Source organism: Aythya ferina (genome assembly GCF_964211825.1).
Source record: "Aythya ferina genome assembly, chromosome: Z".
NCBI classification, from domain to species: Eukaryota; Metazoa; Chordata; class Aves; order Anseriformes; family Anatidae; genus Aythya; species Aythya ferina.
Window position 1 is genome coordinate 23059887 of NC_140299.1, and position 25091 is coordinate 23084977.

General features: G+C 42.7%; 1 protein-coding gene and 2 long non-coding RNA genes across 6 annotated transcripts in view; 1 reads left to right on the forward strand and 2 right to left on the reverse strand.

Annotated features, from left to right (window-relative positions):
• Window positions 1–11828, reverse strand: part of LOC311427622 — a 38611-nt gene extending 26783 nt beyond the window's left edge. The window contains exons 1-3 of the long non-coding RNA XR_014687452.1: window positions 11692–11828; window positions 4055–4250; window positions 2078–2165 (exon numbers count right to left, since the gene is read on the reverse strand). This is a non-coding gene — a long non-coding RNA (uncharacterized lncRNA). The remainder of the gene's footprint in view (window positions 1–2077; window positions 2166–4054; window positions 4251–11691) is intronic.
• Window positions 11824–25091, forward strand: part of MAST4 (microtubule associated serine/threonine kinase family member 4) — a 307122-nt gene continuing 293854 nt past the window's right edge. For 3 of the 4 annotated variants that reach the window (XM_084505107.1, XM_084505110.1, XM_084505109.1), the window contains exon 1: window positions 11824–12058. In XM_084505107.1, the coding sequence (XP_084361233.1) occupies window positions 11855–12058 (204 nt within the window). In that variant the 5' untranslated portion in view covers window positions 11824–11854. The remainder of the gene's footprint in view (window positions 12059–25091) is intronic. The other variant, XM_084505111.1, reaches the window with a different exon arrangement.
• On the reverse strand, window positions 14440–18293 carry LOC311427440. Its single transcript, XR_014687362.1, has 2 exons — window positions 18168–18293; window positions 14440–15082 (listed from the first exon to the last, which is right to left on the reverse strand). It is a non-coding gene; the product is annotated as an uncharacterized lncRNA (long non-coding RNA).

Here is a 25091-nt window from a genome sequence, read left to right on the forward strand (position 1 = left end):
CTGTGCATTGAATAGGACAGAGTCTTTTTGAAAAGGCTGGATGCTGAACACATCATTAAAGATCACCATAAAGCATATGCATGCTGACAGAGGCAAGCTAAGGTTACCAGGGAAACCTCAGTTCTGATATTTCCTAAAATTTGGGGTGCTTAACTATGCAGCCATACAGTTCTCCTGTTTGCAGAAAACTAAACCAAACCAAACCAAACCACCCCTGCGCCCTCTCAGGAAGTTTCAACCTCCATCTAAATCTTCACAGAATCATAGAACCACAGAATGGTTTGGGTTGGAAGGGACCTTAAAGATCACCTTGTTTCAACCCTCCTGCCATTGGCAGGGACACCTCCCACCAGACCAGGTTGCCCAAAGCCCCATCCAGCCTGGCCTTGAGCACCTCCAGGGATGGGGCACCCACAGCTTCTCTGGGCAGCCTGTGCCAGGGCCTCACTGCCCTCTGAGTGATGAATTTCCTTCTAACATCTAATTTAAATCTTCCCTCTTTTAGTTTAAAAACACCCCCTTTTTTCCTATCACTTCCTGCCTGCATAAAAATGGTGTTGTTGAACTAGTTTGACCATCATCAGGCCCCACAATACAGCCTTCAGCCACCTGAATTCGTGCACTAAGTACAGCTAGGAGGGCTGAGTGTCTGTGTCATGGTGTTGGCAGCACAGGGGGTGCAGGGGGGCCTCCGTGAGGAGAGGCTGGGGCTGGCCTGGGTGGTCAAAGCCAGACACAGTCGGATCCAGCTAGTTCTGCAATGGACCCACCATGAGACACACCTGAGCCCATTGGCCAAGCTGGTGGCAATACTGGCATAAAGGCTTTCAAGAAAGGGTAGAAAACACCACAGAGGAAGAGGAGGGGGGAAAAAAGAGCGTGAGAAGCACCAGAGGGAACAGAGAGGTGGATGGTGGAGGAAGGACATTTCCCCTCTGTCTTTTAATGTTTGCTATCTTCCTTTGGTTTTGCTTCACCAAACGCAAGTCAGTAGTTAATGAATGTTTGGCAATTAGGTTAAATCCCCCAAAGTCAAGACTATTTTGCCCTTGACAGTAATTGGCAAGCAATTTCCTGTCATCTTGATCCACAAGCTTCTTCCTCCCATTCTGCTGTGGGTCAGGAGAGAGCAAGCAGCTGTGCGTGACAGGGCAACTCACCACAAGAAGAAGCTTGTTACCTTTCATGTGGCTGAACCACTAGCAGGGAAGAAACACTCTCCTTACACAAAGGAATCACCTTAGCTCCTTTGTCTCCACCCAATTGTAAGGTTTCACCATGGTCGTTTGACAGAAGTATTAATAAGGAATTTGAGTTTTGGAGATTGCATGCAGGTTATGCCCAAAGGATATGCCATGGTGACCCGGTGTCTCTCTCCTATGAACTGTAGCTTTTTTATTTTATTTTATTTTATTTTATTTTATTTTATTTTATTTTATTTTATTTTATTTTATTTTATTTTATTTTATTTTATTTTATTTTATTTTATTTTATTTTATTTTATTTTATTTTATTTTATTTTATTTTTCCACCTGAGGTCATGTTGTGCTTTCTTTCCAATAATTTCTGCATATACTCATTCCACCTGAATCACAGAATTATAGAATGCCTTGGGTTGGAAGGGACCTTAAAGGTCATCTAGTACCAAGCCCACTGCCATAGGCAGGGACACCTCCCAGTAGATCAAGTTATCCAAAGCCCCATGCAGCCTGGCCTTGAACACCTCCAGGAATAGGGCATCCACAACCTCTCTGGAGAACTTGTTCTAGTACCTCACCTTACTCTGAGTGAAGAATTTCCACCTAACATCTAATCTAAATCTCCTCTCCTTTAGTTTAAAACCATTCACCCTTGTGCTGTCATTATCTGATTGAGCAGAGTCGATCTCCTTCTTTTTTATAAGCCCCCTTTAAGTACTGAAAAGCCACAGTGAGGTCTTCCTGCAGCCTCCTCTGCTTTAGGCTGTACAGCCTTTCTTTATAGGAAAGCCCTCTGATCATCTTCATGACCCTACCTGCCACGCTTTCTTCCATGTTCTTGCTCTGACCTACCTTGTGCTCTTTTTGCAGTGTCTTACCTCCATTCATCTTCTTTTCCTACTCCTTTTGCTTCCCTTCAGTCTGTATCTGCATGCTCTTTGCTACATGGATTCAGAAGCAAAGACACTGAAAGCACAGGAAAGACATCCCACGACAATGTTCAGCATTTTGAAAAGCAGTGCCAGTAAGGTCTTCTCTTAGCCTTTATGACTCTCATATACATGCATAAATAGCACACTTATTTCAGACAAACTTTTTGTGTATTATTTGTCATACACAAAGATGTTTCTGCTGGTCCTGAATGAGCTACGGTAGGTCTATTGTCAAATTTGGCTGTATTCTCATAGTGATGCTAAAGTCACATCCCTGACAGCTAGGTGATCCTCCCACCAAATTTTGTTTCTGTCTTTAAAGCATAAAAGCATAGGAACTTTGTACTGAATAGCTGTAAGAATTTCTGTAGTAATTAAGCAGTGTATTAAATGGTATGTTGTCCTTGGAAAATGGCTGGATTGTTTTGTTTGAAAATTCCACAATTAAAAGTGATTATAAAAAAAATATCCACAACAGGAAAAAACAAACAAACAAACAAACACCAAAATGTATAAATGTATAATTATAAACTCAGCTAAATTTTCATCATAGAAAACTTTAGCCTGAATGGATGAAATTTTGCATAGTTATAAACAACCTAAGACAGTCTTTTATGATATTGAAAGTGTTGGGCAACCGTACTAACACATTTCAATCTGGTATAAAGACCAAATCATTATTTCAGTATATGTACCTATTTTTGATATACCGGTTAAATTGTTTGTGTTGGAAAAGCTTAGTTTAAGACAGTGATTCATAAGGACAGCTTTTTTATTAATGCGCAAGATCATATTTTTCGATCTGAATTGCTTTACCATATCTCTGAGCTCTGGTAATCAGTGCATCTGCTACCGTACTCATTAACTGCAACAGATAAAAACTATCACTGGAGAAGCATAAACCCTCAACAGTTAATAAATGAAGACAAGTTCGCTTAAGTATTTCAACGTTATTACATAGTTGTTTCCATAAACAGGTTAGAAAGATGAAATGTCACACATGCAAAAATAATCTGGAGTATTAAAACCAAAATGTAGAGACAGTCGCTTAGAAAATAAAAGAGAGAGAATAACACATTGAGAAGATGCAAATTTGATGCATACAAATCTTGCATTACTTCATCATCATAATAATAATTATTATTAATATTAGTTTATCTCTTTTTGGAGCTCTTACATTAGTAAGAGCTAATGGGAGAAAAATGTCTGGGAGAAAAATTTGTTGCCTTAGTACATTTGACAGTTTGGTTGGACTTCCAAATCTAGAATGATCTCCTTGACTATGAAGCCATCTGGCACTGGCCCTTAAGTTTTTCCACAATTCATATGGGCCAAATGCACAATGAAGTGTGATACTTTCACAGCTAGCTGCCTCAGATTAGCTCCCTACATAAAACCAACCTGGTTTCAGAAGATTTGTAAGTGGCTTTTAAGAATTTTTGTAGGTATTTAGGAATCTGACTTTAAGCATTGACTTTTTTTAAGCATTGACCACTATGTCCAATTTGTAACAAACACACACAAAAGAGAATGTTTGAATTTTAAACATGTGATCTATGCGTAAGCTGAGAGTTTTCTACATTCCTGCTAATTAGAATTTTTATTTTAAACTGGCAGTTCGAATATAAAATAGAATTGAAATTTTGGCAGTAAGCGAATCTAAGAATATGGATTTGTCAACTTCAGCTCCCAAGACATTACTTTATTTTTAGACCTAACTGTCATAGTATGAAACTGCTAATCAGACAAATACAACACAGAAAAACAAGTTGAAAAAACTATCTTTTTGGTAATATTTTCCGCAAGGTATACCAGTAGTCACAGAATAGTACTACTGATATAATTAATCCATCAAAACACAGATCAAAAAAGATCAGATTTGGCCTAGCATCCATTGACTTAGTACTTACCTCTATTTCATACCTTGCATAAAGCCTGGGCAAAGATACATAAGTTCTGGGTATACAGCATATCTCCTGGCAGTAATAAGCTTCCAGCTCAGATAATCTGAGTAGAGAATCTGCTCATCTTTAGAAAACCTCAGGAAAAGTGCATATATGATGTTTTCAACAATGGAATGATGGTTTCAACAGAGAATTTCTTCCCTACTCAGTCTCCCCTACAAATACAGAACTGAGTTTTGATACACGGTATGACACAAATATTGTCAACCAAAATAAGAATGATAGAATAAAAAAAAAGTAAATCCCTCTGCCATATGATCTTACTTTGAAAATGGGAAGCAGGCCATGTCATTTTTACTATTAAAATCTTATGCCAAAGAAAAGTAAAGCAATACATGGGGAAAAAAATAGTAAAACAAAGCTGTTTTCTAATTCTGGTAGAATGAGCAAGTAAAAATCAGCTTTTAAATATATTACTTTACACATAAGGTATATGCACTAAAAATTGAATGCATCTTCTTAAGTATGTAATGTTTTCCTAGCTTTTGTGTGATGACATTTTACATTTGGGAGAAGATTTCCCTAGTTATCAATGGAAGAGAGAGCAGAACAGACTGAAACTCAGAATATTCATCCTATTTGTATTTTCAGTATGGATTTAGCTTTTATTCTTTCTGTAAGCAAGACTGCCTAAACAAACAGAACTATAGCGTGCACATACTGTGGCACCATTTTTAGGGCTCCCACACAAGAGTTGATTTCTGTGAGAAAATCACAGCTTTTCCCCAAGCACAGTGCCTGCTCTATTTAGGAATTGTGAGGCCTGGGATGAGGGCAGGCAGAGCTTAGAAAAACCTCGTGGGCTGCCTCAAACTTGCTTCTGCCTCAGTTGTTGCCATGGAGCTTTGGAGAGTTTGACAATTCAGGGCAATCACTGGATCTAATATTCGCTCCCCATTTTCATGCTGTTTTTTAAAGAGGCTTTGGCTAACATTTGCGGAGGAGGATTTCTGTCCACGAACTCAGCAACCTGTACTAATACTATCAACTAGGGTCTTGACATTTAAGGAAGGGATGCTGAGTAGAAAGCTAAGAACATCTAAACCTGCCCAGGGAAGACCATCAGATCCAGGAGCCTAGAAAATCCAGCATTGCTCCGTGTACAGGTGTAAATCAGGTTTACATTATTTCTGTTGAGCTAGAAGTTAAAGAATGGTTTTGCTAGTCTCAAGGTAGTGATCAGAATACACAACAGGATTCAGCCATGCAGGTCTAGTTTATATTTAGCAGTCCACAGCTGATTACACCTCTCAAGTAGACCATGTAGCCATAGCACAGTAATGCTCTCAAGAACTCCTTGCTTCTCCCTACTCTATCTGAAGCAAGAATTTCAGTTATCTCTGGTTTCCATTCTGTCTGAACCATATCTGAACCATCTATCTGTTCATTTTAAGAACTCTTGACTGGACACTAGGATACTGTACAGTAAGATGAGAGATTAGCATTTTCTTCCTGCAAGGTACGATGAGAAATTTTCATTTCCTTCATAATTCTCTGATTGTAGCACTCTGAAGGATTGATAATCTTTGTTAAAACATGTTGTGAGAAGCAATAGTTTCTCAATAGTTTGACGAGAGCCATAATACTGAATTTTATATAAAATCCAGAGTTCATAAAGCAGAATGTGAATTTGGGAACGGGGCTCCTAGACTGAGTAACCTTGCTGTCGTATGCCAGTTGGTAACAGGCCTGTGCCAGGCTCATGCTGCTCTTCCCTGCTGTTGATGTATCACTGTATGCCTCTGCTACACATATGTTGTGAAGGGGAAAGAGAATTTGTGGAAGGCTCCTTGCTGAAAGGTTATCCATCAATAAGAATAGTGCCATGGTCAGTAGGACTTGTGCAAAATACCCATTCCAACTTGGGATATTCTATGATTCTGTTCAGACACATAGTCTGATTTTTGGGTGGTTCTGTGTGGAGCCAGGAGATGGACTCGGTGATCCTTGTGGGTCCCTTCCAACTCAGGGTATTCCATGATTCTATTCTATGAAAAGCTCTGCAGGATTTGCTGCTGGCACATTTCTGTGTCTCAGCTCAAACAAAGATGGTATCAATTCTATTGGTCCCTGCCGGCACACAGCCTGACAGCCTCTCTGAACCTGCCTGAAACTGAGAGCAAGGTTCTCTGATGTTTACTCACAGCGGTATGACCCCATAGAAATGCCTTGAAGGAGACCTGAAGACTGAACTGACGGGGTTTGCTTCCCTCTCTTTCTATATAACCTCCTGATGCTCTGAAGTACAAAAAGGCCTAAAGAATGTCGGGCAGAATTCGTTTTTTACCCTGAAGGTATCAGAACTGCAAATGTCAGAGTGTAAACATTTGCAAGAGGTTTTCTCTAAGCATGATTTTCTGCAGTTCTCCTGACAGTGATTCATGCACTGCTCATACAGCTCCTCAAGTACCAGTAATCAGGGAAAGTGTCTTTAGCAATTATGCTGTTTAGTCCCGATCAGATCATCTCTAGCTGACAAGATAGTGGCACTGCCTGGACTTGATAAAAGCACCTGCAGCAGGTGGTGGCCTCCAGCAGCTATTTTTCTTTCCTTGGCAGGAACACCTTACATCTGGTAACATGTTCAATTAATATACAATATGTGACATTTTTCTCAGGTTTATCACATGTTCCGCTGACTTGAATGGGCTATTTCTGTTCAAGTATGTACCTATTGTTGCGAGGATTTACAATGTAGCATGACCAGCCTGTTAATGCTTCTTGAGATGATCTGCGGCTAATCAGCATGTTCAAATGCCCTTGCTTCATGCTCTGCAAGTGATACAGAAAGTAAATTGTGCTTCACATTCATTGTCTCTTTAAATGAGAAAGAGACTCTGAACTGATTCTTTGGGAAAGGAACGAAGTGGGTTCTGCTTACTCTGAAGTAGGAAGCTCACCCTATCCTAAGATCCAAGGATACCCTCAGATATAAGAAGAAAGGACTTCCACACCATGCTGTATGCTTGGCAGTGCCTGCCCCCAGCCGTGAGACAGGAGTTGCCACTGCATTGTATTTATTACCTGCCTCCAACCTACTGCTGTGGTTGGCATCATGCCATGTATTCCTACCACCAATGCCAATAGCTTGTACTCCACCAAATAAAACCTTTTGAATTCATTATCTTGGATACTGCTTAAGAGAGAAAGAAAGGAGATAGAGAGTATTGGGTAAAAATTTAAGGTGGTCTTCAAGGCACCATAATGTGGATTTTGAACGGATCCAGATTCCCAAGAAAAGAACTAACTCTGATTTGAGAGTTTGACTGGGAGGAGCACACTGAAGTGTATGCTCCTGTCTGTCAGCCTACTCTTTGCTAGTATTTCAGGTAGACAGTTTTTTTTTTTTTTTTTTTTTTTTTTTTTCCCCAAAGGCAAGGCAGGAATAGAAGTGAATGAACAACCTCTTACAGAAAGAAAAAAAAAAAAAAAAAAAGTGTGCTAATGAAACATTTATACACCAGCAGTGCAAAAGTCTAGAATTAAAAATTGAAAAGCCTATTCATATTACAATTTGCTTTCAGGATTGGCACTAATTGGCAATACTGTTGGCAGTCTCAACAGGGAGGGCAAGAACGGAATTAGCATGTAGGCTTATTCATCCAAAGAAGTGGTGATCCCAGGTCAGGTTTGATGCATGTTTACTATGCAGAGAAGGAAGCAGTGCGCTGTAGTTGCCAGTAGCATAACAGGAGAGGCCTGCATTTGCCAGAGCTCCCAGTCTTGTCTAGGGATTTCCTCAGGTGCTAACCCCACCCTCTCAATGTGTTTTGAAATTTCATTTATTTTTTTTTAAGATGTGAACCTTTGTCTTACTACACAGAGTCAAAGCAAAAGGAGAATATTCTGAGGAGTATAAAAAGAGTTTGATGGAATATTGCCTAGTTCTAACAGGCAATGATTTAAAGAGGATTAATGTCATAAAACTATGTGATAGCTATTTCAAAGCCCTACATTTTGCATTTGACACATTAAAGCTATACCATGGGACAGCTGTTTTCTCTGCTAAAGTTCTCGTTCTATTGGTTTTAAGTTCTTCCTGAATTGCATACACTTTCTCTGTGTCTTTTCTCTGGTTTACTCAATAAACTGGCCCAACAAACTGACACTATCTTCACTTTCTTTGCCTGTTGCTTTTACCATTGCAGTGGTTTTACTCAGGTAGGCAGCTGAGCTCAACCACAGCTGATCTCTCACTCCCCCTCGTCAAAGGGAAGGGGGAGAAAATACTATGCAAAGGGCTCAAGGCTTGAGATAAGGGCAGGGAGATTGCTCAACAATTATCATGACGAGCAAAACAGGAAATGTAGAATGGGGCCTGCAGTCAGTCTCTAACTTCGTCTACAATGCTCCTTCATGGTCACTCTCTGCCCCTGCTCCATGTGGCACCACATGCTGCCCCACGGGTGGGCGGCAGCTCCCCCCAGACCCCCTGCTCCTGCGTGGGCTCCTCTCCACGGGCTGCAGCTCCGGCCCGGGGCCTGCTCCTGTGGGGGCTCTCCATGGGCCGCAGCCTCCTCCAGGCCACATCCACCTGCTCCACCGGGGGCTCCTCCACCCATGGGGGGGCTGCAGCGTGGAGATCTGCTCCATGTGGGACCCATGGGCTGCAGGGGGACAGCCTGCTCCACCAGGGGCCTCTCCCTGCACAGCCCGCAGGGGAACTGCTGCTGCCTGCCTGCAGCACCTCCTGCCCTCCTGCTGCACTCACCTGGGGGCTGCAGGGCTGCTGCTTGCAGAAGCCACCCCATGGCCCCCTGCTACCAAAACCTTGCTGTGTAAACCCACTACAACCATATATCTACTTCTCTGAGGCCCTGCTATCATTTATTGGGAAAGACCCTAATCCTTACCTTTGAGGCCCAGTAACAAAATCAATAGATATTTCCCTACATGTTTTCATGTTGTCTACTGTATAGCTAGGATTTACTGACCATTTTTCTATACCTCTTCGTGCTTTAGTGTTTCCCTTACACCTGGTCACCTTGTGCCAAACTTATCAATGAACATCTATTAGCCAGTCACTGTTCCAGTTCTCCAAGGCCACAAACAACATAACTGTTTGCCAAGCATTAACAGCTGAGTGTATATATATAATTCGGGGGGGGGAAGGGGCAAGTTACGTTTTATTTCTCTTGATTTTTTTTTTTTCCAGTTAGCTGACTTAAGATCAGCTAACTTGATTGAGCAGCACACACTGTGAACCGTTGCACAAAACCTTAGGACTTTTCCTTAATTATAAACGATGTGAGGATTGTCTTTTACTTCCAGTTTGTGTGGTGCTCCCCAGACCTTGTGGGGAGGGAGCATGACCCTGCTGGAAGGGAGGAGGGGAAGGAAAGGAGCAGTGGTGGTGTAGAAGTAGTCTGCTGCTGATGTGAGATGAGAAGTGGGAGGCTGCTGTGTGTGCTAGGGCAGGACAGAAGGGGAAAGCTGGGCAGGACTGCCCCACCAAATGCACGTAATGCCTGACAAGAGGTGCCCAAAGCTTACAAAAGCTTGGCCACCTTCTTAAAAATGTTTTCAAAATGAGCTTCTCAAGTCGTGGCAGATATTCAGTATTTTGCCATGGAGTGTATCACTGATTTGTGACAGCAGAGTGTAAGCAACATTTCCACCAGGACAGAAAATGTTGTAAACTTCTATTTTTGCAGCTTCTGGCTTTACCTTCCTTGTAACAACTACGGGCAGCACGGCAACCCTCTCCTGTCAGCGTAAGATAATGCTACCAGAACACGTGATCTGGCACAGTCTATAGGCCAGAGCAGAACAATACTCTCACTTGTCTTCAGTAACTCTGGGGTGATATTAAAAATCTTGAGAGCTTTCTCAAATTTCAATTTATGGCATAAATTAGAGCAGTTCGGTGACTATTCTAATATATGCTTTGCTGTCCCCAGATTACAGGGGCTGTTCTGGCAGCTATAATAGCTGTGTAGAAGCACTTTGGCTAAGCTCTATTTTTTCCAGTCTTGTCTCATGCAGTAAGAGAAAGAAAAAGGAAGTGACAAAGATCTGTAGCATTGCTTTTCACCACCTGGCAATTTTCTTACACATTGCAAATTCCCAGTTAGGAAATTAAGCCAGTTATTCTGCTACAGGAATGACACTAAACCAGAGGCTGAATCTGACTGGAGGAGGATTGGCTTTAACGTCTGGGGACTCAAGAATTACAAGTAAGTCCAGGTTTCAGAGGAACAGAAGCTGGTGTAGAGAACCTGGTGTACTACAGAGGAACACTTCTATCTGGTTAGCTAAAGTTATTATGGGTAGGTTTAGGGAAGTATACATGTATGTGTATAATTTATTCAAACATTATTTTATTTTTTTTTCCAGTGTGTGTGTTTGTGTTTCCTGCATATAGCTCATTTTTTTTTTTCATCACTAAATGAAGGTATAGACAAATTTCTGGGTCAAATTCTCTCTCTAGAGACTGTTTTAATCCTCTTCCCCAACACATTAATTTTTAGGCATTTTAAGGGCTTGATCAAAGTTCTGTCAAGAAACCACAGAGAACTATCAGCATGGTTATAACCAACTATCCTGTTTAAATATCTCATTCAAAGCAGAGAAAGACTGAGATCTGGAGCATTTTATAGAGCAATTTTTCCTTCCAGTATCAATCTGATAATCCACAAGGTCATAATAACATTAAAAAACATTTCTATTTTTTTTTTTCATTTACCATCTGGGAATACTGGATAACTGGTCAGATCACAAGCCTGGAAAGGGCAGAATACTTTCATTCTCTTCCTAATTTCATTATCTATGTACTTGGTTAATTAGAGCACATCAATAACTAGTCTGTGCTCACATTTCTTCTACAAAATGAAGATGATATCTACTCTATAGTGATGCTGTGAGACTTTATTCATTACCAAAGCGCTTAATCTGTTTTGATTCCACAATTGGATTAGCCCAGGGGACCCTGGGCTGCACAATCATGGGCAAATAAGACGCTGGCATCTGCGTATGCACAAGTGTATAGATATATATACAAAAATATAATACTGGCATATCAGATTAGGACCTATGTTATGATTACAGACATCTCAGGACAAAAAAAAAAAAAAAAAAAAAAAAAAGGAGTGTTTTAAAAATGGTAAAGGCAATCAGGTTTAAAAGCCACTTAGGTCCTTAAAGATGAAGGAGTTCCCTAGGAGGATTTGCAAAAGCTTTCGGGCGCCTAACTCCTATGATCTGCTTTGGTTTCAGTGCCTTTGAAAGCCCGTCCACAAATCCCAATGTCAATGCCCCTTTCAAAGTCAAACACCCACACGGACTTGGCTGAGGACGACAGATAGCCCTTCGCAAGTGACAGCGGGCTGGCGAAGCCACCCCTGCACGCCCCCGAGAGCTGTTTCTTCTTCTTTTCCTAATTTTCCCTGCCTCGTTTCGCCGCGGAGGAGCAGCGGGGCGGGGGGCAGGCTGCCGTCGCGTGGAGCACCTTCCCCTAATTAACCCGCTGCCATCTCCCCTCTGCATCAGCGCAGCGCGGGTCCCGCTCCCTTGCCCTATATCCTGCCTCCCCCAGACCCTCCTCCTTTCCCCCTAGACCCCCAGACCCCCTCCCCAGCCCGGTCCCCGCCCCGTTACCTGCCCGAGCGCTGCGCCCGCCCCGCGCCGCCGGCTCCGCCCGGCTCCGCGCATCTCGGCACGGCACAGCACGGCTCGGTTGGGCTCGGCTCGGCACGGCCCCGCCTGCAGGCACCTCCCGCCGCCGCTCCACGGCCGCGGCTGGGCTCCGAGCCCCCCGGCCATGGCTGAGAAAGTTTCGGCGGCGGAGCGGCCGCGGGGCGCCGGCTCCTCTTGCTCCGGCTCCTCCTCCGGCTCCGAAACTCTCTCCGAGGAGGGGGAGCCCGGAGCCGGGCCGGCAGCGGGGCGGCGGCGGCCGGGAGAGGAGCCGGGGAGCCCCGGTGAAAGGGAGGAGGCCGCCGCATCGCTGGAGGAGCGGGACGAGGAGGTGGGATGGGGATGGGGATGGGGATGGGGATAGGGATAGGGATGGGGATGGGGAGCTGGGGTCGGCGGCGACCCCCCGCAGCCTCGCCCCGGGGCGCCCCGGTGTTTTCCGGTGGCCCCGATGCTCTGCCGCTGGGTGAAGCTTCTGGCTTTGGGGGTTTTGTTGTTGTCATTTTTATTTATTTATTTATTTATTTGGTCTGGCGGGGGTGTTCTGGGCTTTAAGCGGTGTCGCTGGTGCTAGCGGATCACCTTTTGGGTAGCGTCGCTCCGAAGCAAACTCTTCAGTATCAGGGGGAGGCGATGGGCACGGCTCCCGAACTACGGTAATCCCCCTCGGGAGAGCTGGTGACAGGCGGTGGATTATGGAAGAGCTCCGTGGATGATAGATCCGTGCGTGATACACGGATACGCGTGCTGTTCCCCTCCCTTCCCTCCTGGTCGAGCTGTGATACCTGCTGGCGGCACGCGTGGGGGGGAGCAAAACAAAACAAAAACCCCTGCGTGACGGTAAAATCATGCTTTTGTATCTGAGACAGCTTTTTATTATTCTCATCACTAGTGTGGTTTGTATTCCTTGAAGGTATTTCTTTCCCTGACCCCTGAACCAAGCACGCTGTATTTTCCCTGACTGCTGCTTTACTTCACCTCAGTTCAGTCGCTTGCATGCCTTAGTGTAGAGGCAGAGTTACCTTTTATTGCAGGCAACTTTTTGATCTCCTTTTAGGTGCGGTTTCTTTATTCCGTGCCTTTACATGGCTGTCTGCGCAAAGGCTTTTTGGGAGACCCTGGCATCTTTAAGGGGATGTCTGTGAAGCAGTGGCTGAAGTTATTTGCAGCTTGTTCAGCTGTGGTTGCTGAGAATGTTTCCTTCTATAGTAACAGCTTGTTTATGTAGCTACTGTTTTCCACTTCACCCACTGGTGCCTCCTCTATTCAGTTAATGCACGGTGATTTGGATCCAAAAAAACCTGTTTTTATTCCTTTCTTACTTCAAATGCTCAGTCTTGGATCATCTTCCTGGTCTAATACAACTACATGATCTCTTAAGGGGCGAAATTGGTTTACAGTGTGGTCCATCTCCGGTAGCAATAACAGAAGAATAAATGAGGGTATATACACGTTTAATCTTTTCTTTCATAGCAACATGAACTTGCTTTATTCCCCAAACTGAGTAGAAGGTCTGTAGTTGATGTTACAGTGGTGCTTACTGTTAGGTAATTAATATATGTTGCTTCCCAGCAGGTCCTCTACACATAGGCTGGAGGTTGTGCTTACCACAGCTATGTGGTGTCTAGTTGGTTGGGTGCTCAGCTGGTAAGCCTGCAAAATATTGTGTAGGAACACACAAAGCTTGCCTGTTCAGTTAGCTGACCTCACAGTCACTGGCAGACCAGTTAGCTTCTGATTAAGGCTGGTTATTTTGGTGTGTGCTTTGGAGGTGAATTACAGGCACCTTCTGAGTTGAAAATATAAGAAAGTTAAGCCTCTTCCCCCCCTCTCCTCCCCCCCCCCCCCCAGAAGTCAACATTGAATTCATTGGAATTTGGAAACTCTGCAGGGGCAATCAGATACCTCATCTGCGGTTAGTAATTCTGGAAAAGACCAGTGTAAACTTACTTTAATGTAGTGGGGAAAGGTTATTTAGAATATACAACCTTCTCCCCTCTTCTATATTCCTCGCTGCTAGATTGTTTCGTTATTTGAAAAACTGACCTTTTTTATGTCTGTGTGTTTTGTGCTAGCCCTTCCATTTTGTGGAACCAGTGCTTGCAGCTGAATTCCTGTGTACCTGCAGAACCACCTGACAAAGCAGCCTGTATAATCATCTTTTTTTTTTTTTTTTCCTGTGCAAGGACACCAAAATGCATTAGAGTGCAGAAATGAACCAAGGCATAGTAACTTAAAACTGAGATATCATCTTTGTTACTTGCACACTGAAACCTGTAAGGCTAGTGGAGAAAGACAAGACTAAGGTCTGAAGTGAACATACAGATAATTTCAGACTTTGTGCTGCCTGCCAAAAGCAGACCAGTGAGAGAAGTTTCAGAAGATCCCGTCTTCATATCTATGTTCCACTAATTAGTGTCAAAGAATGAAAATGTTGATGTTCCGTCTTCTCAGTTCTTTTGGTTCCAGTACTTGGTCATGCTCATCCAGGTTTCATTTCTCTCTTGCTCTGTCCTTGTTCCTTTGGCAGCTTGGCGGTGGTGAGCCTGTCACTGCTGTTCAGTGCCCATCAGACAGCCGTGATACTGATTGTCCTGATACTTCCCTAGCTGCTACTTTAGCTGTCACTAAATTGTTTAGGGCTGTGACATAAAATTTATTTTCGAACTAAATGAGTAATTGGAAAGCATGCACATTTTCCCAAACACCCCATGTGTTGTTCCAGTAGAGCTATTTATTCTCCCGTGACATTGTATATAATATTCTTGACAACTCTGATCTTGGCTCTTCCTAGACCTTTTCTTTAGACTAAACAACTTCAGTGGCTTTAATCTTTTCTTATAGAACGTGTTTCCAGACATCTGATCATTCTAATTGCTGTCTTGTGGACCTTTTCCAGCTGGTCACATCTGTCTTGAAGTGTGACATCAAAAAACAGGATACCATACTCAAATTTAGGTCTTGCCAGAGCTGACTGGAACAGGAGGATTGCTTCACACATCTCTCAAGGGATGTTATTGTATACAGCACAGGGTGCTCTTCTGCAGTTTGTAATGTGGTATGACTTTTATATCCTTTTCAGAAGACTTATATCAACATCTGTATTTTGCTAAAAACAATGGTTTGGCTCCTCTTCTTCAGTGAAGGAAACTTAGTGCTGTCACTTAGAGTTGGGCTGCTTCTTTTATGTCCAGAAGTTCAACAGGACCGAAAGATTGATAACTGGTGTTTTAAGTATCACATCTGAAAGAGTTAATTCCTGGAGAGAAATGGGGCAAGGAGGTCAGGGTGGGAAGAGAAGATGCATTGGTTTTCTCCATCATTGTTATTTCATCTACTGTTCCATAGACTTCCCCTTAAAAAAAAAAAAAAAAAAAAAAAAAAGACAAGAACAAAAAAGCAGTGAAATAAAAGCAGTCTTTTCTCTCATTTCATATATGCAAGAGCAAATGTTAGGTTCATAGATTATGGCCATTAGTAAATAAAGTGTTTTTGATGTCTTACTCCGAGATCTTAGACAGACAAAAATGAAACCCAGCTTTAACTTTATGTTAGAAGACTTTGGTTCTGGAGCCTCAGTGCATTTGAATACTGTGGAAAGCAAAAGCATGAAGTGCAAATTAATTCAAGCAAATAGTTTGCCTGTGCTCTTGTGACATGAGTGAGTGGCTATGTTGGCAGAAGCAGGCATGATGGAACTGCATGGTGAAGAGCACTCAAGGCAAATTCAATGTTGGAGACAGCACACCAGAATGGGACTACAGGGAAAGGGATAAATGCAAAATGCCCTAGGATTTTCCCAATTTCCTTTCTGCTGCATTTCTAACTTTTGTACAGTAGTCTTCCTTTTGGAAAAAATGTGACTGTGAACAGGAAGCTTGTTTTATGAGGCTTATTGAAACAAATGGTGCCAAATGTCACTGGCTGCATCAGTTGCTCTCATTCAAAATGCTTTATAGACTTTCAGTCAGGCATGGGATGTACCTTTTGTAGATAGTGGCTTCCAAATCTTAATGTTTACAGGGCATGTGAGAGCTCCCTTGGGTTAATAATATATATTAAAAGGAAGGTGAAGGCAGGCTATAGGTTCCTTGCATACATCAGTAATCTCAAGGATCTGAAGTTTGTCTGAGTTGTCTTCTCCATTTCTGTTAGCTGATCTACTGAAACAGCCTGTCTTTCTGCAAACCTTGTCACGCTAACAGGGAATATGCTTTGCTTACCATTGCGCAATAGTAACCTCAGGTGGATCAGTAGTTTTTCAGAGAATAATGTTTTGTCACATAGCACATCTGTTGTCATTGCCTGAAATGGTTCCAAAAGCTGCTGAACCTGCCAGCTTCTGCTGAATTACCATACTCTGGGTCCTCTTTTTTCATTATTTTGGATACTTTAGATGTTTTCTAAAAACAAAACTAAGAAACAAATAGCGGCAAATGTAGTATTGTTCTCAAATTTTAATTTTCTGTAAATTAATTTTTTGGTATTGAGAGGTGGCTGTCAAAATTGATGAGAGTTGGACCTGCATTTAAAAGGTGAGCAACATGACAAAACAGGACTTCTGATGGAAAAATGTCACTCACCATTGAAATGCATTGTTCCACATTTTCCTCCATGCTATCTAGTTCATGTGTGTCATGTATCAAAAAGATCTTCACTGTGCAGAAAGAAGTACAAAAGCTTTATCTGTTGTTTATATAGAAGTACCTGAATCTCCTTGTTGTTCATAGTCCAATCTGTTGTGGCTTCAGGAGAACTGTATGGTAGGAATTTTTTACTGGGAAGCTAAGATTCTGTTGTGAAAATATTCGTAGCAAGGTGGCGGGGCGGTGAAGAGAGTGTTGCTCTGAAAGCTGCTCTTTCACACATCTGAGCTTAAGCATATGCCTGCTAGAGAGCTACAGTCCTTCCATGTTACAGATTGTCTGCCAGATCTTCACCCCAACAAAACTGTAATTTGGGGGAGGGGGAGAAATCAAAATGCATTGGGATAAAGTAAGTGACAAGTGGTGGTAATGTGTGCGTGTGCATCCATATGTAATGGAGATGGTTGCAATTCCATCACTGTTACTGCGACCCAGCTAGCAGTAATGTTTTTGTTGAATTTCTTTTTCCCCTCTTGCTTGTCCTGCCAAAGTACTAACTGTGGGACACACTTGAACAGTGTGGGAGATATCATAGGGACTTCTTTCAGTTGTTTCAGACTTTCTTGTCTCTGACAGCGATGGATCATTCCCTGTTGTCGCACACCCTGAATGCTGTAGCTACCTAAAGATAAATTGCCTAATTGCAAGAGAATGCAGTCATAAAATGTATACTTCTGTGTTAACATGATTGCAGTGGGATTAACTAAAGACTCATCTAGTCTAGTACAGGCTTCAGACTATTTCTGTGTTATGTGAGGCAGAGAAACAACACTGCCTTTGTTTTTAGATATGCGTGTGATAAGTTAGTTATAGAATTAAATACCTCTTGCCTAATGTCTTTGTAGGGCTGTCTTCAACAGTCATGTAAAAACACTTTTTCTTAAGCTTTTTTTTTTTTTTTTTTTTTTTTTTTTTTTTTTTTGGTATGAGGAATACGTTTCTCTTCTATCCAGTTTGAAGGAGACCGTTAAGGTGCATGCTGATGTTGTGGTGGGTTGATTTTGGTTGGGTGCTGGCTCAGCTGGTCTCTGCTCTTCCACTCCTACTCAGAAGGACAAGGGAAAAATAAGATAGAAAAACCTGTGGGTTGAGCTAAGGATGGGGAGAATACTCACCAACTGCTATCACAGGCGTAAAAAGGTTTGGCTTGGGTAAGACTATTTTAATATATGTAACCTATTGCTAAGAGACTAGAGCAGCAAGAACTAAAAGCAAATGAAAGATAACTTCCCCCCCCAACCTCTCTCTTCTACCTTTATCTGCTGAGTGGCGCAGGGAGATGGGGATGTGATCAGGCCCTGGCACTTTGGTCACAGTCCCTCTCTGCCCCTGCTCCCCGTGGGGTCCCTCCCAGGGAATGCCCTCATTCACAAAATGAGCCTGTGGGGGCTGCCCACAGGCAGCAGCTCTTCAAGCACTGCTCCCACACGGCTCCATACCACAGGGTCCATCCATCCCCCAGGAGCAAACTGCTCCAGCACGGGTCCCCCATGGGTGGGCGGCAGCTCCCCCCAGACCCCCTGCTCCTGCGTGGGCTCCTCTCCACGGGCTGCAGCTCCGGCCTGGGGCCTGCTCCTGTGGGGGCTCTCCATGGGCCGCAGCCTCCTCCAGGCCACATCCACCTGCTCCACCGGGGGCTCCTCCACCCATGGGGGGGCTGCAGCGTGGAGATCTGCTCCATGTGGGACCCATGGGCTGCAGGGGGACAGCCTGCTCCACCAGGGGCCCCTCCACAGGCCACAGGGGAACTGCTGCTGCCTGCCTGCAGCACCTCCTGCCTCCTGCTGCACTCACCTGGGGGGCTGCAGGGCTGCTCCTCACTACTATCTCTCTCCAGGCTGCTGTTCCCCAGCAGTTTTTTCTTTTCTTTTTTCTTTAATCTCCTCTCCCAGCAGCCCAGCCAGCGCTTCTGTCTGGTTTGGCTCTGGCCAGCAGTGGGTCACTTTTGGAGCCGTCTGGAGCTGGCTCTGCTCTGACATGGGGCTCTGCTCACTGCAGCCCCCTGCTACCAAACCCTTTCCATGTGAACCCAACATATATTTGCACTCTTACAGACACAGAAACGTGCTGGGAAGTGGAGAGACTCGTGGTTGTGGGTTTTATCTAACACAGCTGTGTTGTTGCCTGAGGTTCTAGATTATCTGTACAATAATAATATTTGCAGCTCCTTAGAGCAACTTTTCCAGACATCTGGTGTGTGTAAATAAGCCTATAACTAGAGCATCTTCCTTCTCACTTGGAATAAGTGAGAACTGAAGAAACCAATTCATACATTGAATTGCGTATCTGTTTTCATGTGCCAAAACTGTTTGGGTACTTAAAATCCTCCTGAATTTGGTGGGTGAAGACCTGATAATTACAGTGTTCTAAACAAAATTTGAATGCGTTCATAAAAGTGGGCCTCTTGTGCCTTTTAAATTTTACAAGCAAGGTAAAATAGTCCAGGCTGGTCTTAGTATTTTAGTATCCATAGTATCTGTATGTTTAACTGTGAAATCAAATGTGGAGAAACACCTTTCCAGTAAAGCTGCAGCTCTATACAAGGAGGAGGACTTCAGTACGGCATAGTTGCTGTCTTTGCTTTGATGGCATTTTGGCTAGATGTAAGCTGCTTTGAACTGAATGTCAGGCAATGCAACAGCATAGTGCTACTTTTGTACTGTGAGGAAGCTCCGTATGATGGGGCTGCACTGCTGGCAGTAACAGCTTGTGTAAAGTTGTGTTTACACAAAGGGATGAAAGAGTCCTAAGTCTTGAGGCAGAAAGTATGAGGGCTGTCAAGTGCAGCATAAATGAGAAGACACTTGAGCTAGTAAGCTGAGCAGCTAGATAGCCTTTTGCTGTGGGAATCTGTGTGATGGGGTCCCTTTCCTCTTGGTTTTGTTGCATGTTATGTTCCTATCCTCCTGCCACCAATGCAAAGGTGCCGTCTCAAACACTGCCATGCTGAAGCATCAATGCATATCAATTTACATGGTTTATTACCATGCTGTTTGTGTTATACTGTGCTGGCAAACATTAACAGCAATACTCTTCTGTGCAAGGCAAGAGAAAAAGATGCTTGCTGCTAAAATAAGGGTAAATATCTGAAATGCAGAATTCAGAGACTTGAAGAGGTGTGATGTATGTAAGAAAACTAGGAATGCAAATGAAGGAAGGTAAATAAAGCTTCCTTACTCAGAAGTTCTGACACCAGATGAAATTTTTCCCCTTATAGTCAATACCTTGAAGTAGATGCCTGTTAAGAATTTGGGAGGTAGGCTCCGTTCGTTTGCCTGCTCAGCTACTGTGTTGGGAAATGACATGTTCAGTCTCTGCTGAACCTCTTTAAGTAGTTATGTGGGCTTGAAACAGGCCAACCCCACAAATTTTTTTAATCTTCTGCTTCAGCCTTAAGATCTGTTTTTGAGTTCTTCTCTTGCAGCTGTGGACTTCAAATTTTTTTGAAACAAGTCATAGTTGTGTATTATTGTGGCTTTGAGATGTATGACAGAGACTTGTGCTTAAAACTGAAGTCCTGGTAGCTCTGTGTGAAGTGATTGGGGGGGGGGGAAGGGGGAGGGAAAGGCGATGTATGTACTTAAGGACAAGCTAGCTGAGAAGCTGAAAATAAATGTTGATGAATGGTAGCAAACTCCACTTGGATATCAAGCCAGGAAACAGTCTTCACTTCTGTTTTGCAGATCCAGGTAATCTTACTGATCCTCTCATAGCTGGGAGGGATGCTCTGGTCATATTTCCTGGCTGAAAGACTATCCTTCTTCAGCCAGGGAAACAGTAGGATGAGCATCTTGCCCTGCTCTACAAATATAACTAAATTGATGAGTTTGGTCCGTCCAAAGATGAATTGCAAGTACATCAGGGGTTAAGTGTTCTGTTGTATAGTCTGGTAGTCCTTGTCACTACCTTTCTTTACTGAATGTTTTAGGTTTCATGTGAGAACGTGGGATGAACACATTTCTTCCCCCCCCCCCCATTTTTCCCCATAACTGATATCACCTACAGTCTTGAACTGGTAAATGAGATTTTTTTTTTTTTTTTTTTTTTTTTCTTAAGATTTTCAACCAGCTCAGCAAGTGACTGTCAGAGGAAGAAAAAAAAAAAAAAGCCGCATGCAGGCAACACAAAGCTCTTCCAAAATGATTAAATGGGGATGAAAATAACAGATTATAGGATGGCAGCCTGTATGGCCAAGTGAGAAAGATGAATTCCCTGTTGCCTGGCAGAGAGACTTATTGTATTAGAGGTGTTTTGCAGTGTTGCATTTTAACAACAGTGTGTATCTCAATATATTCTTCTTATTTTTATCTTTTTAATTCCTAGAGGGTAGTGCTTACATACTAAGCCACAAACTTTTTGTGGGGCCATAGTGACATTCTGGTGGGACTGCATAATTAATTGTACCTGGACTATTAATGATCTATTGTTTTTATTCCTCAGGGTTGCTGGGCTATTAGAGCTGTGGGTGAATGGAGCAGATGAACTACTGCACTAAACTGTTAATTTGATTTTCATTGTTACCTCAGGAAACTTTTACTATAATGTGATAATGTTGTAGCTATGGCTCAGTGGATGCTTTTATTTTAAGTATGTTATTCAGACCATATAACAGAAATGTCTCAGATGCTGTTCATGCTGCATTTCAGATTTTGTGCATAGTACATGACAGTGAAGGGCAGGAGGAAATGTGCCTGATATATGATGTTCTGGGCTAGCTAAAAGAATAGGTTGTTTACAAAAAGTCACGGGAAAGCCTGGAGCTCAGTTGGGTCTTTATAGTCTTGATAAGCACACAGGGTAAAGTAAACCTTCTGGATATGTTTTAACCTGTTATCTATGGTTTCTTTCTTTGTTCAAATACTGTTGTATTTGTGGAGTAGTGGCAATAATGTGTTACACCACTGGAGGACATATTCCACACTTAAAGCTGCCATTGATTGATTTGAAGCAGATCTGCAGTAAGCAGGGTACTGTTTTGAATATACTCTCCTTGCTTATGTAAAAAAAAAAAAGGTCTAAATTACAGACTGAGTAGCTGAAACTGCAAGGAGGTAAACTTGGGCATATCACATGTTGGTCACTGCAGAACAGTGATGGTCACTGAATTTGTGGCTAGATCTTGAGTTGCTGACTCCGAGTTGAAATTACAGCTTGTGCTCAGTTGCACTGAATTCTGCTGAGAGAGCATGTATCCTCGAACAAAGTATGCATTTAGGTAGTTGTTTCGTACCAACTCTTCTAAGAAAGAAGATGTGGGTTGAAGAATATCCATAGTGGTTTACAATGCTATCACTCTCTGCTAACTAAGTATTACCTTTCATCCTGGCTGCTGTTTTTGTCATCTTCCGGTTTGCTTACATCCCAACTCAGAGGTTTAGGTCTCATTGGGGTAATGATTAATGGCTGGGGATTGAAGCAGCTGAAGCTAACGCTTACACACAGACAGCTTTGGTCATGCTGTTAAAGTAGAAGAGCTACATGTAGGGTAAGGCTGTGAAGTTTGACATATGAATGAAGGAAGTGAGATGTTCAGTTAAGGTATAATGACATGCACTAAGGAAAAACCTCCACAGTTTTCAACAACTCATGCTTCGAAGCATGTAGCTATTAGTGTTGTGTTAAGAGGGCCATTAGCCACAAAATGAAGAAAAAAGTATGTTGAAAATATACAAAAACTAAAAGCCATACCGTCAGGCACTTCAGGTGTAAACTTGTTGGAGGGTGAGGAAAAGGCGTACCTGTGAACTTTGGTATGTCAGTAACCACTCAGACAGCTGGGAGGCGTGAGCACCATCTTACCTCATCCCCATGCTACCCAAGGGAGCAGCTGTGCCAGGAGCTGTGGCAATGTACTTTGTACACAGCAGAGGAATAGCCTTCTCTGTGCCCTAGTGACTTACAAGCAAGCAGGGACAGGTTTTGTAGCTGTAGGAGCTAAAGTGCTTTCATTCCAGGTCTGTTTTCCCAATGTGACACTTATACATAGTGTTTTTTGGCATGGGAATTATATTAAGAAAGTAAATTGCAGAAACTGCAGATGACAAATGTAGATGCATTAAGTCACAGATCTGTCATTAGAAAATACAGATAGAGTTGGAATTAGCAAACTGAAGATCTCTGAGGACTTGGGCTCTAACCCAGGTTAAGTAAGAAACATTTTTCAAAGTGCGTATGTTAGTGTCTTGCCTGTAGCTAGCTGCAGTTACTGAAATCTTGGATGCTATTTGAATTTCTTTTAAAAACAAACAACTGCTATTGTTATAAACAAATTACTTCAGTGGTGGTGTTCTCCCTCTAATTACATCAGTGCTTTTACTTTAATTCTTTGCATATGGGAGCTTTAGTTGATTGTGTTGCAGAGAAGTTCTTTTGATGCTAAAACTTCTTGTGCTCAGCTGGAAAATGGATGCTATGGTTGTCTGGTGATGAGCCTTATGTGAAGAAAGAAGGGTAGAAATCCTCTTCCTACAAAACAGCAGAAACAGTCTTCCTCATCCATGTAAGCAAGTAGCGTGGTGTGTGGGGAAAATATCTGAGGACTGAAACAGCCAGTGCTGGGGACTGTATTGACACTGGGGGAACTGACTTCAGACCAGCTCTTGTCCGATCCCGTGGGCTGATGCGCTGACACACTGCCAGTTGTGCAGGAACTGGGGATGCTTCAGGGCTTGTCAAAATGGTGGTGGGGGCCTCACTGACTTGTTTAGAGTCTGCTGAGCTTTATGCAAGTGTTGAATCATGAGTTGTTTTTTTCTGGATGAGCTTAAGTTGAATGTGTCTGCAAGTGCTGCAGTTACAGCTTTGGTTAACTGTAAACATAAAATCATTTCACTTGGAATCTCTGGATGGGTGTGGTGTTTTTCATTACTTGTTAATCCCTCTGTCTTCATTGATTATTATTGAGGTAATGTGCTTTCATGAGAAAATAAACAGGTGGTTGGTGTGTTAATCCTTTCTGTTTAGATTTGACTTTGATAAACCACCTTCTAGATGCCCTGCATGTCGAAGGCTGTGATTTTTGTCTGCCTGGATTTTTAGAACAGGAACTTCATTCCTACACATAGCAGCTTCCTTGGCAACTTCGTCCCTGTGTTTAGGTATAGTCACTTCTAAACAGATTTGCCCATCTCCTAGGAGACAGAGCAATACCATTACACATCCTATTAATCCTTAAAGATGTTATACATACATAAGTAAACATGAAGGAATTATGTTGTCTGCCTTATACTGCAAGGGATGTGGGCAAGAAGAATGTCTTGGCCTGTATCAGTCTCTGGTGGTACTGCTAACAGATGCCTCCTGCAGTGTGTTTTTGGTAATTGTGCTGTGTTTGTACTTGTACAGATAGCATCCAAATAAAGCCGATTAAGCTGCTTAAATAAACCTGTGGGCAAAATGTGTTCTCCTAACAATAGATATTTTTTTTTATTGTAAATATAAAGCTAGGTCACAGGCTTAAGGACTGGAACCACTACAGTTCTAGTGCATGTGTGTAGAATATTTGCTCTGTAGCAGGCTGGTGATACTTGCATATCAGAAACCTTCAGAAGAAGCTTGAATTTGTTTTTGATATGATGGAGTGAATATTGACAGAAGGTATATGTAGAATACATAGCTGTTCTTATTTACTTGAATGTTAGGACAGTTCTAACTCTTCTTCCTGCAAGATTTTTATAAATATAAATATACCTTTAAAGGTCCAATTAATGCAGTGAAAGTGTGGGGGAGAATTAACTTTGAAAGCATTTTTCTACAGACATAGCTCTTAAATTCAGTAATTCTGGTGACTATGCATGTGTGGGTGATGTGGAAGAAAGCCTTCTGAAGCCACTGAGACACGTCCTATATATTGCTGAGTGCTTCAGTGCTGTGCATGGATGTCTTACGTTGTAGCACAACACAACTAAACACAAAGGCCCATAAAGGTCTGATTATAAAAGCTGCTCCATCAAAATTCTCACTTTCTGTTTTACTGTGCTGTACTCATCATACATCAGTCAAGCACTCTTATGCACTGGTGATTATCCCTTAAGTGCTTTTATGTGGATGAACAGAAATGATTTGTAAGCCTGTGTAAAACGTCATAAGGCAAAAACTGTACTGGACACATGTACCACAGCTGAGTCAGATCTTCATTACACGAGTCTTGCATGTGGTTACACACAGCTGCAGCACCGGTGTTTTAAGGCTCTGTTGAATCTGTCTGAAGTTGTCAAAAGAATTCAAGTTCTGTTTTCCCTCTCAGCTTATCCACCAATGCTGCTGTCTTGTGCCATTAGTGACTAAAAGCTTGGCTTTGCAGAGTCTGGTCTGGATGGCTCCAAGTCAAGTTTGCTGAGAGCATCTATAAACAAAAATCTGCCTGGCCTTGCAAAATGGTGAGCTGTGTTTCTTCTGTTTTTCTCTGGAGCTGAAAGCCAGATTTGGTGCTCATGAACACCTGTGTAAATCCATCATATTTGATGTGGTTCTATAAGTGCGTCTTGTTCTCAGTGAAGTCCTCTTCAGATGTTCTTGTTATCCTTCAGCTGTGTTGGGTGCAGGTGCCCAGATGCTGGCATTGGGGCCTTTGTGAGAGTTCTCTGGGTCAACCCACGCAGGGGACAGCCAGTTCCAGCAGACCCACAGCAGATCACAGCTAAGCCCATCTGCCAAGCTAGTGGACCCTCTGGGAAAACATATCTAAAAAAGGGTAGAATATTGCATGGTGGGGAAGTG